The sequence below is a fragment of the Miniopterus schreibersii genome (assembly GCF_964146895.1).
Source record: "Miniopterus schreibersii genome assembly, chromosome: 16".
NCBI classification, from domain to species: Eukaryota; Metazoa; Chordata; class Mammalia; order Chiroptera; family Miniopteridae; genus Miniopterus; species Miniopterus schreibersii.
Window position 1 is genome coordinate 26,868,561 of NC_138116.1, and position 18,576 is coordinate 26,887,136.

The window sequence follows — 18,576 nt, forward strand, 5'->3', positions numbered from 1 at the left end:
TCTCGAGAGGAGAAGGGCACGAGGAGCGGCGAGTTCGGATCACCCCGGGAGGTGTGATTACGCCGGGTCTCCGCAGTCCTCAGCTCCTGGCGCCGCCGGGGCAGGGAGAAGCAGCGGCCGCTGACAGCGAGGCCGGGCATTTCTGGAGACTCGAGGCACCCAGGAGACCCTGGTGAAGAAACGACACTTCCCTCCGGCCAGCCTCCTCGACGGGGCCCAGCAGTCAGCAGCCTCTGGCCCGACGCCTCGAGAGCCCCCCGGCCCCAGGCGACAGCGGGCACCTGGGCGCGCAGGGCGCGGGCGCGGGACTGGGGGGAGCCTTAGCCAGCCTGGGCGCAGCGCAGCCCGAGGAGCAGTGAGAAAGGTCCTGGGGGAAAACGAAAGAAGGCAGCATCCAAAAGAGCGACCGCTCGCCCCAGTACACACCCACCCTGCCCGCCGAGCCAGGGGCCGCGGTGAGCCTCTGGGGGCGCTCATTCCCTGGCGACTTCTCTCCCGCGTCCCAGCACCGCCGGGCTTCGGGCCGGGCTGGCGGGGTCCTCGGAAATGTCCGAGCCGGGCATGGTGGCGGAGTGGCTGCTCTCCCGGGACCAGCGTAGAAGCTGGGGTTAGGCGGCGCGGGTGGGGGCACTCAGTCCAGGGTCCCCCGAGGTCCAGGACGCAGCGAGGCGGGCGCAGCACCCAGGGACTGGAGAGGCGGCGCCCGGTGGGGGCCCGCGCAGAGGTAGCGGCCGGCGTCGGGCATCCGTCAGGAAGTCTAGGGAGGCGCTCGGGAGCGGCCAGCGCCGGGGGCGGCGGGCCGAGGCGGTGCTCAGCCCCGGGCGGGCATGCCGCGCCACCGGAGCTCCTGTCGGGCGCACGCTTCCCTCGCGCGGGCTGCGCGCGGCTGCTGCTGCTGCTGCTGCTGCTGCTTCCACTGCCGCTGCTGCCGCGGGCTCCCATGGCGGCTCCGCCCGGCCGGGGCCGCCGCCGCTGCCGCCAGCCGCGGGCTGAATGAATGAGCCGGAGCGGCGGAGCCGGGCTGCCCCCGGCCGCGCTCGCCGGCCCGGGACGCTTCCGCATGGCCCGCGAGGAGCCGGCGCCCGCGGCGGTGGCGGCGGCCGGGCAGCCCGGGGGGGGCCGGCGCGGCGCGCGCGAGCGGGCGCTGCAGGGGCCGGGGGGCGCCCGCAGGGGGCGGCCGTCGCTGAGCCGCGCTAAGCTGCACGGGCTGCGGCACATGTGCGCCGGGCGCGCGGCGGCCGGGGGCTCCTTCCGGCGGCGGGCGCTGTGGGTGCTGGCCTTCTGCACGTCCCTCGGCTTGCTGCTGTCCTGGTCCTCCAACCGCCTGCTCTACTGGCTCAGCTTCCCGTCGCACACGCGGGTGCACCGCGAGTGGAGCCGCCAGCTGCCCTTCCCCGCCGTCACCGTGTGCAACAACAACCCGCTGCGCTTCCCGCGCCTCTCCAAGGGGGACCTCTACTACGCCGGCCACTGGCTCGGGCTGCTGCTGCCCAACCGCACGGCGCGCCCGCTGGTCAGCGAGCTGCTGCGGGGCGACGAGCCGCGCCGCCAGTGGTTCCGCAAGCTGGCCGACTTCCGTCTCTTCCTGCCGCCGCGCCACTTCGAGGGCATCAGCGCCGCCTTCATGGACCGCCTGGGCCACCAGCTGGAGGACATGCTGCTCTCCTGCAAGTACCGCGGCGAGCTCTGCGGCCCGCACAACTTCTCTTCCGTGAGTTGCCCTCCGCGCCAGCGCGCCCCCCCTGCTGCCCCACTCTCTAGCGGCAGTGGGTCCCCGCCCCTGGGGTGCGGTGGGGGGCTGGGCACCAGGCCCCTTGCTTTGACACCATTCCATGACCCGCGCTTGGGTCCCCTGCGTCTTCCCCTCCAGGCGGTGGGAAGTTGAACGCAACTGTAGGAGGAGTCTCCGGCGCTTCCACCCCTGCCTCTCTCCTTCCACTGTCAACCCCCAAGCCCTCAACTCCGCTCCTTGCGGCCCCTTCTGGGAACACTAGGCCTCCTTCTGCAGGGCCTCGCCCCCTGGATCCACAGGACTCCAGGCAACTGCCCTGTATCTGCGTTGAAGGGATGGGAGGAGAGAGGAAGCGTGTCTTAAGTGTGCATTTGTTGTCTTTGGGAAAACCAATAGGAAGCTCTTCAAAAATGGGCCATGGGGAGAGGCACACAGAGGCCCCTAAAGCAAGCTTACCAATCTAAGAGCTGTGGCTTTAGAGTTCCAAGACCCTTCCCATCTAGGAGGACTGTGGAGGAGAACTGCCAGAATATTAACACTGAAGCTGTAGCTGGTTTGATGGGGAAGGTAGCCGTCCCTTCTGCTACTTTTAAAAATTGTGTCTTAAGCATCCAAAGGAATTGAGCAGGGGTGGGCACTGGCGGGGCTCTTGCCCCCACCAGGTGTGAGTATGGGTCTTCCGGCCTAGAGGAACCAAAGCCCTGGAGTGGAGAAAGCAGCAGGGCCGAGGTAGTGATGGAACAGCTGGGGCCAGGAGAAGCTGTGCTCAGGGTTTGTAAGCCATTTGCTGTGCTGGTTCCCCCACGCTGTGGGTCTGGATAACGCAGCTCTTGGACAGAAGGCATCTATCTGCTTTGCGCTGCTTGCAGAGGAGGAGTTGGGGCGCCAAGCCCCAGCATGGAGCGAGCCTGTCCAGCCATTTATGTGTAAATGCCTCTTAGGTGGGTTCCTGCTTCTCCACTAATGCAGGGAATGTTGCTGTGTGTATTTATTGGCAGTGCTGCGATGGTGATTTTGCCAGCCCTAACGCATCACTCCTGACTGTTTCTGACAAAGCTTGTTCTGGGATGGTAAAGAGATGCCACCATTCCAACAGGTGTTGGCACATCAGCCAGGCCTCTGATTGGCTGGTGGGGCTAGTTCCTTGTCTAGAATGGTGACCCTGGCTTCAGTCTTGCCTTCCTTGCTTTCTTTCAGCCTGTTTGTCACGCAAGCCTGAATTATTGTTTTCTGGACTTATTCAGTTTGTCTTTAAAAAATACCCACCTGGTGACTAACCTACTTCAGGAAGCAGGAGATGCTGTGGACATTTACTTCTAAGTGACTTCTTCTAAACTGGGAATACAGTTCTGAGTTCCACAAAGATGAAGGAATGAGGGCAGTGATCCCTTTCTGTTTATTGTTTTTTTGTCTGGCCACTAACTAGCAGCCCCTAGAGTTATATTGAAGTTAAATGTCACATTCAAGTATCAGCAGCTCCAAGTTATACAACGTGGCCCACCAAATACAATTCTGCACATCTGACAGCTTTACAAAGCATGCAGAATCACATGTTAACAGCCAGTGTCCACCTCTGACATTCTCCACAACCCTGCGTTAGCAATGAGTTTCATTCCCATTTTAAAGATGAGGCCCTTAAACACTGTCCAAAGCTCAGAGCCAGCAAGTTCAAAGTCTGACTTTGCATACTATCAAATCCATTATATGGAAGCCACATGTAACCTTCCTTTCTGACCCTGGGCTTCTCTTCTATTGGAGGATCCCCTAGGCAGGACTCTGGCCCTCCCCCGCCCAGACTAAATCCTGTCCCTCCTAGGAGCATGGCTGGGAGAGTTGAAACTGGAACTGCTCCAGGGATCCAGGTGGTCATGTCTTTGGCCACATGTTACCCAAGCCTAACTCAGCCCTGCCTACAAGCACATAGCACCTCCAGGAGCTGCCTGACCTCAGCCGCCCCAGCAAGTGCCGGCATGGCCATGAGTTGAAGAAAGCAGGGTCCTTCCTACTGGGCAGACCCTTTTCTTCCTGCCCCATACCCGGCTTTCCTGCATTTGAAGAGTTTGTAGGCACACACCCAACCAAGCAAAAGTATTACCTCCATTTCCCAAAGGTGTGTGTTCCTAGGAACTCAAGTGACCCCCTACTGGCTTCCTATCATGGCCTTGTCCTGGGAGTTTCCTGCCCCTTAACATTTCACGCGGTAGTTCTTTTCCAAGGGCCTCAGAATTAAAGGCTGTGCCCCTCTATCCACAGAAGCCAGGAGCTATTTCAGGGAATCCCCAATACAGAGTGGACCCTTCAGGAATCCTTTTGTCTAACCATGCCACCCTGTCTCAAGCCTTTGTCATCTTTGATGGAGTGGCTGTCGCATAGTGGTTAGGAGCGTGAATGCTCAAGCTGCACTGATGGTTTAGATGCTGAGGCTGCCACTTACTGTGTGCCCTTGGACAAGTGACTTGATCTCTCTGTTCCTTTGTTTCCTGCTCCATCTAGTGGAGGTAACAATAGCAGATACATCATATTGGGGGAGGGGGGGTGTATACTTAGGGACTCAAGTGACCCCTCCTGGCTTCCTATCATGGCCTTTGGCCTCCAGCTCTGTACTCTCTCCACTCTGCATCCATCCTCTGCACTACAGCCAGAGCTGACTTTCTAAAACTCTATTCTGAGCATGCAATCCTGTTTTGTAAACCCTTCAGTGGCTCACCTGTCCTCAGGACGAGGTCCAGTTCCTCAAGCCTTGCACCTAGGCTGTGCCTCCTCTCTTGCTGTGCCCTCACTCATATCACATACTCAAGCTCTGCAAACTTACGACAGCTAGACTCCGCTCCTCAAGACTGTCACTTTACTCTGCCCCCCACCCCTGCTGCTTTGTCAACCTGGGGACATCTACTCTTCCTTCAACACCCAGCCCTGTGGATGTTTCCTGATCACCCCACTCTCCTCCCCTCAACAATGGATGTCTTCCTCCCTTTTACCCTCTACCACCACCCTGTTTAGGTGTCAGTCCTCACATGTGTTTGTCATCACACCTATTGGTCCGTCTGTCTCACACTCCAGACCCAGGCAGGAATCATGTCCAGTTTCCCTAATGCCTTGTCCAGCCAGCATGGAGTCTGATTCTAAGTGCTCAGGAAAGAACTAGGGAAGGAATGCCTTCACCAGGTACCTCTGGGACTTCCTGTTGTCCTGGGTCATCTGCTCCAAGGCTCTTGGCTTAATTTCTCCAGGAAATACCAGTGGAGGGCATTTCTAATGAGTAAATGCCCAAACAAGTTTGGGACATTTATTCCTTTTGGGGACAGAGGGGGAGCAGGATGCCAGGCACTCCCCCAGACACCTGTGCTTCCCAAGCCCTAAGAAGACTAGTGCAGCAGGTGAGGAATGGGCTCTCAGGGGACACCTTTAGGGGAATGTGCCAGCTGTCCCCAAGGTCTCACTCCATTCAGTTAGATTCATGGTCTGGAAATAAACTCAGTAGGGAGAGAAGATTGTGGAGAGGCCTCTGCTGAGTTTTATTGACCTGGCCAGCTCAGGATGGGTTTCCTTGCAGCTCCTTGGTTTGTGTGTTGCAGCTGTGCAGGGGTTAATCACCGAGCACTCGGACAAAGCAGCTCCGCTTCTGAATGCCTGTGCTGTCTCCCTGGCATCAGCCCTGGACCTTGGGCTCTGCACACTCTGGCCCTTCCACACTTCCCAGGGGGCAGAGGAGAGCAGTCTTCCTAATAATTGGGCAAGATGCAGACTGTGAGGCCAATCTATCTGGGCACCGGGGGCTTGGAAGAGGAACTGAGGGGGGACAAGTTCCACTGTGAGAACAAGGAGCAGTGCCCCTCTCTGGATGGAGGCACGGTTCAGGGGAAAGTGTCGGGCAGACCTGGCTCAGGGCTCCGTCTCTGCCCCGTACTAACCCTGGGCAGACACTTAACTCTCAAAGCCTTGGAGAGCTGGGATGAAGAGAGCATGTATGCAGTGACCGGGCCGGGCCTGGGCTGCAGTAGGTGCTGATATTCAAGAACTACGGTTATAATTTGGAGAAAGGGATTGACATCGAAAGAGTCCTTGTGTCTGGTGGTAGCAGTTATTAATTATTATCAGTATAATTATTGTATCTTGTCATATCCACTTACCTGAGAGAGGATATGTTCATTTCCTGGTTCATATATACAACCAATCAGCATCTATTGAGTGCCAACTATATGTTAAACTCTCTACTAGCCCTTGGGGATGTAAAATTAAATAAGGCCTGATGTGTTGCAGTATTGTTGAGGGAAGAGATGTGTGAACAGTCTGCCAGGAGTGCAGAGGTGCTCTGTGGGCTCAAAGGGGGCCCCAGATCAGACTGGGGGCTTCTGATGGCTTCTTGGAGGAGGTGACACCTGACCTGAGTCTTGAAGGATCAACAGTAGTTGCAAGGTAGAAAAGGTGGGGAAGAAGACTTCAGGGAGAGGGCACAGCATGTGCAAATACGTACAGGGGCATGAAACAAGGAGACTGAGCACAAGCTTTCTAGGCCCGAGAATAGTTCAGGATCGCTGGAGGGAGGGCTGGGGTGCTGAGGGGGGTGGAGTTCAGCGATGGTAATGCAAAGGTACAATGGACACCTGAAGCCCAACTGAGTTTTTAAACTTTGTAGCAAAAGCTCTGACTTTTTTCCTACTGGCTATTACACTGTGGAAGGAGACCTCCTCTATGCCCCAGCTCCCCAACTGCCACCCCCATTCCTCACTCCATCAGAGGCCACTCCTCCCTCTACCCTTCTCCCATGTTCTAGCCCCATTTGCAGGGGTCAACCTCCGGTCCAAATTTTGGACTAGTCATCCTTTAAAGACAAGGGAGCAGCACTAGGTTCCATCACCCTTTGTCAAGGCAAGCAGGCCGGCTAGTCCGAGCCAGTGACAGAAAACAAGACATTGTTTCAGCAGCACATTGTTTCAAATCAGCAAATTCTGTTGAAACGATGCTAGCCTGAGAAGTCCAGTAGTTGTGAGGATGGATGTCTTTAGGAGGCAAGAAAGATACTTTTGCCTTTAGAGAAAGGAATAAATAAGCTAGTACATGTAAAATGCTTACAACAGTTTCTGGCAACAAGTTAAGGCTCAATAAATGTGAGGTATTTCGGTTATCATTACTTGCAGTGAGCTTTTCGACTGAAGAATGAGAGCAAATAGCACTGGACGGCTGTCACGACAGACCTGGGCTGGGCATGTTTCGTGCCACGTCAATTCTTGAAATAGCCTTAAAAGGTTGGGGATTATCCACCTTTTACAGATGGGGGAACGTGGGTCAGGGAGGGTCTGTGGTCGTCCCAAAGTCACAGAGCCAACAGGCGTCGGAACTGGGGTTTGAACCCAGGTCCTCATGATGGGAAAGGTATGTGCAGCCCCAGGAAGGGACAGCATGGGTGGGAGGCGGGGAGTCCTGGGAGCACCGGCCCAGCCTCAGTTCTGCCCTGATCAGCTATGTGACTTTGGCCTCAGGATCTTCCTCTGTGAAATGAGGACATGAGCTAAATGATCAGTGGGACTCGGCTACAAAGTTCTCCATCCAAGCGAGCAGTCAGGGAAAAATAGGGCTTAACTGCTACAGATGGCCCGAACTCTTCGGCCATCCATTTCTTTTCTGTGCAGAGCCGAAACAGTGACCAAGGGGGAAACAGACAAGTTATTGAAGTGCTAGAGACAGGATGGTGATTAAATAGACATTTATACAAGGAACGTGAAAAGACCTGCCCCAGTTATTTGACTTCGGGGAAATTAGTTTAAGGGAATCAGATGTAAACTCTGCTAGGGTCTGCAGATATCCAAATTGACCAGCGGCAGGCTGATGCTAATAGTGGCTATTTGGGGGCCACTGTGGCTGGCCAGGAAAACATCCATCAGATGTCTGCCCAGCTGAGAAGGGCTGGAAGAGTAACTAGGCTGTTTTGCTTCATGCTTCAGTTGCTTTGATCCTCTTGAGTGATTTGCTTGGATCGGCTACTCGGAGATTCAACCAACCAGTGCTCATTGAGCATCTATTATGTGCCCGGCCCCGGGCCACAGAGACTACCATAAATTCTCTCTGTTTCTGGTAAACAGGCTGGTAAAGGTCAGTGTGCGTCATCAGGTGACCAGATCTATTAGGAGCTGCCCATCATACAGGGAGTGGGACCAGGCATGTGACAGCCTAGGGTATGTATGAGATACCCGTTAAGTAAATGGTCACATCACTTCCACCAGAATCAAATGGGCCTTATGGAACCCATTTTACAGATGAGGAGAGCAAGGCCCAGGAAGGTACAAAGTTGCAGCTTGGGGACAGCAGAGTGAAGATACAAATGACCGTCCCTAAAAGTACAGGATCGATGATGGACTTGTACCCTGCTGCTCCATCAGCCAAACAGCTGGGTGGAAGTAGATCTACGAACGGGGATCTACTCGAGCTGTGGGAAAGTTCTAATTCAGCCATAATCTGAGCTAAATTACCATTTCCATCCTTTCAAGGACATTGGTAACTGAAGTCCTGGCTAAGGAACCATTGCCAAATTGAGATCCAGCTCAGACCTGTGCTAACAAATAGATGACTCACTCGTAATTGGAACATGAATTGTTGGTAAAACAAATAGAGGCAGCGAACATACTGGGCAGGTTTGTTCTCCTGAGCATGTCAAATATCTCCCCTGACACCGCTGTTTATGCTATTAAATGGTTTAGTAAATTGTTTTCTCTGATTCCACACACATTTATTGAGCTCCTACTCTCTGCCAGGCACTTCACAGTCATTAATTTATCTCAGCCTGACAACAAGAGGACAATATTCTTTTGTCCCTGGTACTCATAAGGAAACTGAGGCGCAGAGTGGTTCAGTAACTTGCCCAAGGTCATAGACAGAAACCCTGATCTTAGGGTTCCAGTGCTCTTTGCATTGCATCACAGTTGTTCCATAGAGAAACCCCAGTGCAGTGGAGTCCTTGTTATCACAGTGCGCATCACCATCTCATTTTATCTCTGCAGCAGTGGAGGCTGTTTATTGCACTCCGTTGTCTGCCTAACTTCAGAAAGGGCAGGACCAATGGGTCACATGGCATGGGAACAGAAAACAGCCAGAATTTGGACTCGGACCTCTTAAGGCTCCCATATGCCTTTTCTTCCCCCACAGTTCCTCTTTCCTGGTCATTAGGGGCTGGAGGGATTTTCCTGCCCTGGGAGATTTTCTCCAGGAAAAAGCACCAGGCTTCTGAGTCCCATGCAGAGAAGAACCTGTGCTAAAACTGATTGCTGAGAAGAGGCATTGAGGCAGATGTTGAGTTTCTTCTTTGTATTTGCCCAGAGACGTGCCCTCCTTCCTAAGCAGGTCTGTTCAGGCACACTCCACTGGCCGTGGAAGAATGGGGAACCCTTGAGGCCTATGATTCTCAGACATTAGCATCCCTAGTTTCCTGCGCCCACTGGGGAGTTCCTGATTCAGTGGATCTGGACCCTGGCCTGAGACCTGCATTTCTAACAGCTCCCAGGTGATGCAGTTGTGTGGCTGGTCCATGGGCCACACTGGCAGGGCAAGGCTATGGGCTCCTTGAAGTTCCATGGATGCTGAAAAGGAATCAGTCCCTTTCAGTCATGTCCCATTCACTGGGTCTGTAGAAGTGCATGTGGAATGAGCATCCTAGAGTAAAGCAAGGAATGAGGCCTGGGGGAGGAGTGCTGGGCTCCCCAGTGAACCCAGGAGAGCGAGCTTAACAAAGTGGCACTGTTTTGGGGGCAGCCTTCATGTCACACCAAAGCAGGGGCCGTGGGCCTAGCCAGAGTGTCAATCAAACCAAAATGCTCAGGCCACCTGGTAAACTGAATAATGGCCCCTCAGAGGTAGCCATGTCCTCATTCCCAGAACCTGTGACTACATTACCTTACGTAGCAAAAGGGACTTTGCAGATGTGACTAAGTTAAGGGTTTGAGATGGGGAGATTCTCCTGGGTCATCCAGCAGGCCCTATGTTGTCACAGAGGTCCTTAGAAGAGGGAGGCAGGAGGATCAGTCAGAGAAAGAGGTGTAACTGTAGAAACAGAGGTCAGAGAAGCAGAGAGATTTGAAGACACTATGTTAATGGCTGTGAAGAGAGAGGACGGGGCCATAAGTCAAGGAAAGCAGGCAGCTTCTAAGAGCTGGAAAAAGAAAGGAAACATTCTCTCCCAGAGCCTCCGGAAGGAACACGGCCTTGCCGACCCCTTGATTTTAGCCTTCAGACCTCCAGAACTATAAGCTAATACACTTATGTTGTTTGAAGCTACTGAGTTTGTGGTAATTTGTTATAGCAGCAACAGAAAACTAATACAAGCCTCATCTGACATACAGAGCTCTCTTAACTACACACCTGATTCTACAGAGTGAGCCAGGCTGGGTAGGTTTCAATCAGTGTCTATCCCAAAACCAAGAAGAGAAAATAATTCATAACAAACCTGCTTGGGTTAGGTTACAAAATAATCAACATGAGAATGTCCTATCCATGCTTACATTCATGCAAGATGGAGAATTTGGGCCCCAGTAACGTAAAAAGGAGCTGGTTTGAAGGAATAGGAAGAAGGTCCTTCAGACAGACTCAGGTTCAGATCCCAGGTCTGCCAGGTATCACCTGGGTGGCTGCTGGGGAGTTGCTTAGCTTCAGTGAGACTGTTTCCTAATTTGTAAAACAGAGATTATACCTTTCTTACAGGTTGTTGTGAAACTCAAAGATAATGTGTTAATCCATTAAAAACTTATTTTGGGGGGCCCTGCCTGGGTAGCTCAGCTGGTTAGAGCATCATCCCGATACGCCAAGGTCGTGGGTTCCATCCCCGATCAGGGCACCTATAAGAAGCAACCAGTGAATACATAACTAAATGGAACAACAAACTGATGTTTCTCTCTTTCCCCCGCTTTTCTCTCTCTCTCTAAATCAGTCAATAATTAAAAATTTTTAAAAGCCCTCTGGGAAGCTTGAAGTAGACCCAGGATATTTGTGCTTAAGCCTGGAAAGATATTTTTACATCGCTGCAGGGTCTGCTTCTCCCTCTGTGAACTTACCCTTTTTCCTAAATATGTATGCTGGCCGTCCCCTTCCGATTCCAATGGCACATCTGATCTGAACGTTGTTGCTGCTCTGATCCCTGAGAGTGAAGGGGTTAATCTTCTCTTGGAACCTCTCCCAATGAAAATTATTTTCCCGCTTTGGAATGGCATGGGCATCCACTGTGAACTCGCATCTATAAATCTACACCTGCTGCTCGGGAAAGCAGATGAGGTCTGATTCTGCATCTCAGCACAGCCTCGCAGAGCAAACGATGGCAAGAATGTGATTTATAGAAGCACCTCGAAGGCGCCGGAGTGAGACGCGTGTTTATCCACTTTATTACCGTTTATTTTACACTATCTCTTTATGCTCCCTGTGAAAGACTGTTAGGATAGATGTGTCTGACCTGCCAGTTTGCACAGCCCTGTTGGGGAGCATGACTCCCCTTGGCAATGCAGCCAGTAGCTTGGGTTGGGGGTCCTTATACCAGTGTCTGGGTGAAGCCCGGATGTAACAAATAGGCTTGAAGACTGTTGCCCAGAGTTCTGGCTCGAATCTCCCCAGCTCTGCGTCTGTGTGGCTCTCGGCACAAGTCTCCAGCTGCAGCCCCTGGATCGCGCAGGCAGGCTTGATTTAAGATTCGATATCTCAGAACAGCTGGGGATATTTAACATGACTATAATTACATTACATTTTGACAGTACATGGAGTGAGAGTCTTTTGTTGTTGTTGAATATTCGATGAGCATCAATACTTTAGCCAGGGAGACATGGCTGCATTTTTTACATTCAAGTGGTTTAATCTTTAAAATACTGGCCCGGGTGAGTGTCTCAGGTTCCAGCCTTCTTCTGCCTTGTCTCTGGGCACGGCAAGAGCGACAGCCCTTTAGCTGTGGCTGCGGAGCTGGGTTAGGTGAGCTATGATGCTGAGGGAGGAAGGGAACAGGCTGGGACGGTGGGCACCCCTGTGTGGCAGGAGCGACAGGCAGGGTCTAGAGCGTCATCACAGCTCTTCTCGCTGTGGCACCACCCCAGCCACAACGAGGAGGGAGCAGAGACCCAGAGAGCAAACAGAAACGTGCCAAAAATGACATTGCTAATAAGTGTTGGAGCCGGAGTCAGCGAAGGCCTTTACAAAGGCATTTCTGGCCTCTTGGGTATAATGGTTGATGTTAGGAGGCGGGTGGGGATGGGGGAACCCGGGTGGAGGACCACCTGCTCTGCATCAGGCTCTGTGCCTCTGTCATGCTGAGGGAAGCGAGGCTTGTAAGGTTAATGTGGGAAGAGGTGAGGAGGAACCTGCATGTCATGCAATCGCAGTTTGAATATTTAATTTTCTGTTGACCTCTGGCTCCCTCCCGCCCTCTCCCTTCTCTCCCCTGACTCCTGCTGCAAGCATCTCAACCAGCCAGTGAGATGGGAAACCACCTCTTACCTCTTCCCACTTTCCTGGAGTCAGAAGTGCACGGCCCTGAGTCACAAAGCCAAGCCACTTACGAGCAGCTCTTTTTTCAAGGTGTTTTCCAACCTCTATGCCCTTGCTCAGATTGTCCCTTCCCTCGGATCAAGCCCTCTCTGTTCTACGCAGCTGTGTGCTCAGATATGCACACACTGTGCCAGGGAGGGTGCATGGGGCCTGACACCGGCTGCCCCCGGGAGGGGACTGAGGGGATGCGACAGGTGGGTGGGAAGGAGCCTGGTGTCTTATCCTGCACTTTTTCCTATGGTTTGAATTTCTCAACCATGTTTATGTGTAACTTACAATAAACAATCACATGGCACAAAACAAAAGTACTTTCTGAAAAAATGCCATCTCTTCTGAGGTTATCTCTGGCCACTTCTCCATGTAAACCAGCTGGAAAATAAAGGCCTCATTCCTTCAACCACCTTATCTGGCCTTTCCTGTCCTGGTCTTTTATTGCAACTCATCAGACCCATCACCTCCCAGAAGGCAGGGGACATGCCCAGCTCCACCCTCTGGCGCCCCAGACCTAGTGCCATTCCTCATAAGTAACAAGTGCTCAGTCTGAATACTGAGTTGCCAAAACAGGAGAAAGAATCGGTCCCACCAAAATATATGTGGTCTCGTTCAGTGGTTTATGAATGCATTCAGTGAAGAGTTGCGTGTGCCGCATCACGCTGGGGGTGACGACGGCGGGAAAGGGGTACCTAGGGCCCTTCACTGAGCCATCCTCGAGCCCGTCTGAATCATTGTTCAAACATCCTTGGCTCCGCCCGGAACTACTGAGTCAGAGTTTAGGGGGAGAGGCTCATCAATCTATTTTTAACATGCGACCCAGGTGACAGGATTTCAGGAAAACATGCTGTGTTGCAGGGTGGCGCAGATAATCTACAGACAAATGAACAAGAGCGTTTCCAATATTAATCAATGCCGTGAAGGCAAAAAATTATGGGCATGTGGTAGAGAATGGCAGGAGGCTACTTGAAGACGGGAGGAGGGAAGAATTGATTTCCTGGGCAGGTGACATCTTTGCTGAGACACCTGGAAGATGAGAAGGGGAAGCCGTGTGGGGAATCCAGGGACAGGCATTCCCAACAGAGGGAACAGCAAGCTAAAGCCCCTGGGGTTGGGGAGTGGTGGTGGAAACTCACCTTTTTCCTCTCGACGCTGGAAATTCAGCGCCCAGTAGCTCAGTTCTCTTGTTCTATGTACTGCGAGTACATCTGGCTCCTTCCAAAATGTAGCTGCCTCTCTCACTCACACAACTGAGAGAACATGATTCCAGCAGTTCTGGAAATACTGGCCTTCGGAATGCTAATGTAATGGAGCCGCAGGTCCTTGGGCTGAACTCTTCTTTAGAAAATAGCTGCAAGTGAGCAGAAAAACCCACAGTCCCAAAAGCCAGTCACAGATCCCTGTGTGAGGGCAGCTCCGTGAGACCCACGAGGCCAGGCCCTTTCTGTGGAGTGAGTGCTGCATCCTGCTTAACCAGCACCCCATTCCGCTGCTGGTTAATCGCTCCGAGGGCCAGGTCTCACGCCTTCAGCCTCCCGGTGGGTTTTCTTTATCATCTAAAGTGCTGGGTCAGGACGGCAGGTTGTTCACCCTGAAAACAGGCCCCTTTGCCTGGCTTTGTGTTTGACGGAGAACTTACAAATTTTTCAACACCTCTTCATCTTAATGATGACCATGTGACAGGAAAGCAAACAGTATTATCCCCATTTTACAGATGGGACAACTAAGGCTCAGAGAGGAGAACTGACTTGCCCAAGATCACCCAGGTAGTGCCCGAGGCAGCTCAGTTCTGACCCTTCTGGTACGTCCCCTGCCCGTGGTGGTGAATCGCCACTGGGAGACAAAATCTGTGCCCTTCTGCAGATCTCAGTGTCCCTGTCACCGCCTGGGGGACTTCTTCCTTGATGCCCCTGGAGGGCTTTGTGAAACCTGGCCAGGTAGTCGGATCCTTGGTTCAGAGGTGTCTGGCTCTCCCTCAGTGTTTCTCAACTTCAGTAACTTACACGCATGAGCCTCACCTGTGGGTATTGCTAAAATGCAGGGTCTGGTTCCGTAGATGGGGTCTGGGTTTCTGCATTTCAGACAAGCTCTCAAATAATGCCAATGCCGCCGCTGCATGGACCACATTTTAAGTGCCAAGGATCTACAAGGCAGGAGGAAAAGGCAGCCTGGAGTGTGAGAAAAAGAAGGGCCTCTGGTTCTGGACAGACCTGGGTGCCTATCAACTCTGACGCGTTATTCTGTGTTACAACAGCCATCCCTTTTGGACAGAATTCAAGGAGGGACCACCTCGGCCTGGCCCTGCCCCTGCCCCTGCCCCTGCCCCTGTCCCTGCCCCTGCCCCTGCCCCTGCCCCTGCCCCTGCCCCTGCCCTGAGAAGCAAAGCTGCTGCTTCCAGGCTAGAGCTCCAGGCCGCTGCTGCTTAAAATGCAGACGGCACAGTCGGCACCGTCATGGCTAAGTCTCTATTAAGGATAACTCTTCCCTTTGATACTGAAATGACTAGTCATTTCGGGAGACCGTGTGAATGGAGAAATGACAAGGGAGTCACACACCTCCAGAATGAGGGCCAGGCAAAGAGGAGCCGATGCCGGCTATTTCTGCATACTTTCCTGATTTTGTGGATGTCAGTGGACGCGTCCATGAGAGACGTGAGTCCAAGAAGGATGGCTTCTGGCTTGATCACAGTCATCAGTCTTTGTCTCTGTGCAGCATGTCACTCCTGAGCGGAGAAGACTTCAATTGGAGGGAGGCGTGCCAATAACTGGGCATTTCTAGGTAATTCCGCTAGGAGCCTGCGCTTTTGCTGCTGCAAGGCCATCAGTTAGAATTGCCAAGGCTGCTTGCAAACCCTGCCTTGGGCTGTTCACCTGATTTACTCATTCATAGCCTCCTTGGTATTTCGCTCATTCATTACTTTGCACATTTTTTTATCCATTCATGACTCTCAGGTTCATACATTTGTAGAGGGCCTTCTGTATACCAGGTATTGTGCTGGGCTCTAAGGATTTCAAAGTAAATTCATTGGAAGTCATCAGTTCAGGCTCCTCGCCACTGTATATCCTATAGCCAGCAACAGGCCGTCCGCCTCAATGGCCTCTTCAGTTGAGTGCTGAAAACCTGGGCCAGCCATTTGTTGTCTGTATTGTGAGAACCTTTTCTGCTTCAAGTTGTCACATGGTTCCCCATTACTAGATAAGAAGGCCACGCACCCAGGTAAGCTCCAAGCTCTCACCCCCCACACATCACGCCTTCTGCAGTGCTGAGCTGCCTCGGGTTCCTTGCCAATGCATACTCCCCCAAGCCTTTGCATATGCTGTTCCCTTAGCCTGAAATGTCCTGCAGCCCCCACATTTCCCTGGAAAACCCTTTCTCATCCTGCAAGACTCAGCTTCGGCATCCTGTCCCCTTCCCTGTGCCTCCATGCTAGGTAGAATTAGGGCCTTCCGCTCCCAGGCTACATATAGTCAACCATGCCCTGAGACGTTCTAACATACAGTGGGTAAGAGGAAGGGTTTGAGTCTTGGCTGTGCCATGTGCTAGCTGTATGACCACAGAGGGAGATTACTAGAGCCTACACAGTTTCACATTCATCCTCCAGGCAAGTGGAGTGACTTGCTCAAGGTCACAAAGCTAATAAGAAGCCAAGTCTTAACTACAACTTAGATCTTCTCACTGCCTTTCCAGGGCTGATGCTGGTCTACAAATACACAAAGATGTTAGCCGCTGGGTGACATTCATTAATACCTGCTGGGCGTTTTCATTACTTCCCACTGAAGGCAAGAAGACTCTGCTCTGGCCAGACAAGCAAGCCACAGAGGAGAACTGAGGTTATTATACGATGATTCAGCTTTTGAAAAGCAAGTTTTGCCCAAGATATTTAAATAACTTTGAGTTACTGCCACTCCATGCAGGACAACCAGGCAGTGGTATATGACTTCTGGGTGGGAGGGGAATTGAGTGGGAGGCCAGAGCCAGGCTTCCAGAGAGAAATTACCATTTTGTATTTATTACTTTGGCTCACAAGAGTGCCGCAGGGACAGGCTTGCTAATACATTAGATAATTGCCTCCGTTCTCTGCTTCATTTTGCCGTGTGTAGACCAGCCCAGGTGCAGACTCGTAGGATGTGATTCAGCTTAGGCCTCCCAGGTGCCCAGGACTCTCTTTGGGGACATGAGATGCTGAAGAGGGTTAGAGAATTAGGAGAGTGGGAGGTTGGGGTGTCCATCTCTCAGGCATCAGGGGACAGACAGCAGGATGTCTGATCCCTGTGAAGAGAGTAAAAGGAGTGGAGAAAAAGTCCCAAGCTAGGAACCAGGAGACTGGAGCGTGCAGTCTGCAACTGACTGTTGAGCAACACTGAGCTCTTAGCTGTCCTCTCTGGGCCCCTGGGCCCTACCTGGAAAATAAAGGAAATCATAGATCAGTATTTCTCAACTCTGGCTGCACATTAGAATCACCTGGGGGAACCATTAAAACAAAACAATTGCTAACATCACAAGCACAACTCCCAGAGATTCTGATTTCATTAGCTTAAAGTAGAGCCCAGGCATGGGTAACTTCTAGCCAGAGTTGATAGTCCCTGAACAAAACTGATCTATGCGGCCTTCCTGAAGATGGGCGCTCTAGGAGCCTTTGTCATCAAAAAAGTCAACAAGTCAGTGACCTTGAGGTTCAAGGTCACTTGATTCCATGTTTAGATTACTGCTGTCAATAATTTGGACCTGCTCGTGTCTCACCTCCTCGCAGTGAGGTTCTCTCCTGCCAGTGAGTGTTGGAGAACTGTACCTGGAGGCAGGAGGCTCAGCTCCAGGCTCTTGTATTAGCTCTGTGGCCGTGGATCAGTTACCTTGGGATCCCTAGGCCTCAGTCTCCTCCCTAGATGATGAGAGGGTAGCTCAACTCCACCTGCCTGCAAGCAGGGGTTGGACCAGTCTTAGTGCCGTGTGGTTTACAGAGGACTGTCCCATCTGGTGCCTGAGCAGTCAGCCTGAGAGAGGATAGTCTTCCTATTCCCTAGATAAGGAGACAGAGGCTCCACATGGTCAGGTAACTTACCCAAGGCCATCCAGCCAGGGAAGAAATGGAGCCAGACAGACATCAGTTCAAACCCCAGCAATGCAGCTTCCAAACATGGACTCCTTTATTAATTTTCCTGTGCCTCCGTTTCCTCATCTGTAAAATGGACATAAACGTCACCCATTTCCAGAGTGTGATTGTAAGAAGGAAGAAAGATAACCAGGCAAAACTCCTGTGGAGCCTGGAACTAAGCAGATGCTCAATTAATATTTCCTTCCTGTTCCCCTTCCTACCTCCATCATTTCTCCCAGTCTCCTTTTTTTTTTTTAATATATCTTTATTGATTTCAGAGAGAGGAAAGGAGAGGGGGAGAGAGAGAGATAGAAACATCAATGATGAGAGAGTCATTGATCAAGCCCGAAACCGGGCATGTGCCCTGACCGGGAATCGAACTCCGATCGCCTGCGTCCTAGGTCGACGCTCAACCACTGAGCCACGCCTGACCGGGCCTCCCAGTCTCCTTTTATCCTTTCCTTTCCCCCTGCTGGTTTTTAAACTCTTTAAGGACTAAGACCCTGAGAAGCAATTCACTGTGCATGACCTTGGACAAGTTGCTTAATCTCTCTGGGCCTCAATTTCCCCATCTGTAAAATGGGGATATTAGTGGTATTTGCATCTGTGAGGAGTAAATATGCTGAGAGCACAGGTTCTGGCATAGAGTGCTGGCTGCTACTGTTCTACTTTTGTAGAGCCACCCTTCTCCTCATCAGGCCCTGGCACAGAGGACTACTGTGCCCCTCTCCCTGCCCCCAGTGGCTGTTGAGTGATCTAGAGAGTGATCCCCCCTCTCTGAGGCAGAGGGACAGTAAAGAAACACAACTTCCTAAGTCCCCACTTGCTGGCTGTGTTCTCAGGCATGACAGCTCTGCTGAGCACACAAGGCCCCCAGGGGTTCCCGGCAGAGAGAGGCAACCCTATATCAGGGGATGGCTTGTTATCCTGAGGAGGGAAAAAATGGAAAAGCCATAAATATGGAGGATTTGTCTGTGATAAGACGTGATGAGAAATCCCAGCTATATAACTTTTTAATGTTCCACTCCAGCTTGCAAGCTGATGTAGTAAAAATAGTCACTAGTAATTTATTTTTTTCCACTCTTTTAATTTTGTAATTTTTTTCCTTAACCAACCAAAAAGTCCTCCTAAACTCTCCTTAAGCTTTTATTTTTTTTCTCTTTAGTAGTCATAAAATGTCACCAGGGATTACTATTTAAAAGCTATCGCCTTTCCTACATTGCCAGGATGAAAATGTACAGACTCGGAGCAG

General features: G+C 52.1%; 1 protein-coding gene across 2 annotated transcripts in view; it reads left to right on the forward strand.

Moving 5' to 3' along the window:
* The window catches only part of ASIC2 (acid sensing ion channel subunit 2), a gene marked incomplete at its 5' end in the record, with an annotated part of 830,294 nt that overhangs the window by 621,377 nt on the left and 190,341 nt on the right, over positions 1 to 18,576 (forward strand). The window contains one exon of one of the 2 annotated variants that reach the window (XM_081162531.1): positions 998 to 1,711. The exons of the other annotated variant lie outside the window; for it this stretch is intronic. Coding sequence (XP_081018657.1) covers positions 998 to 1,711 — 714 coding nt within the window. Of the gene's footprint in view, positions 1 to 997; positions 1,712 to 18,576 lie in introns of those variants that run through there. 2 annotated transcript variants of the gene reach the window in all.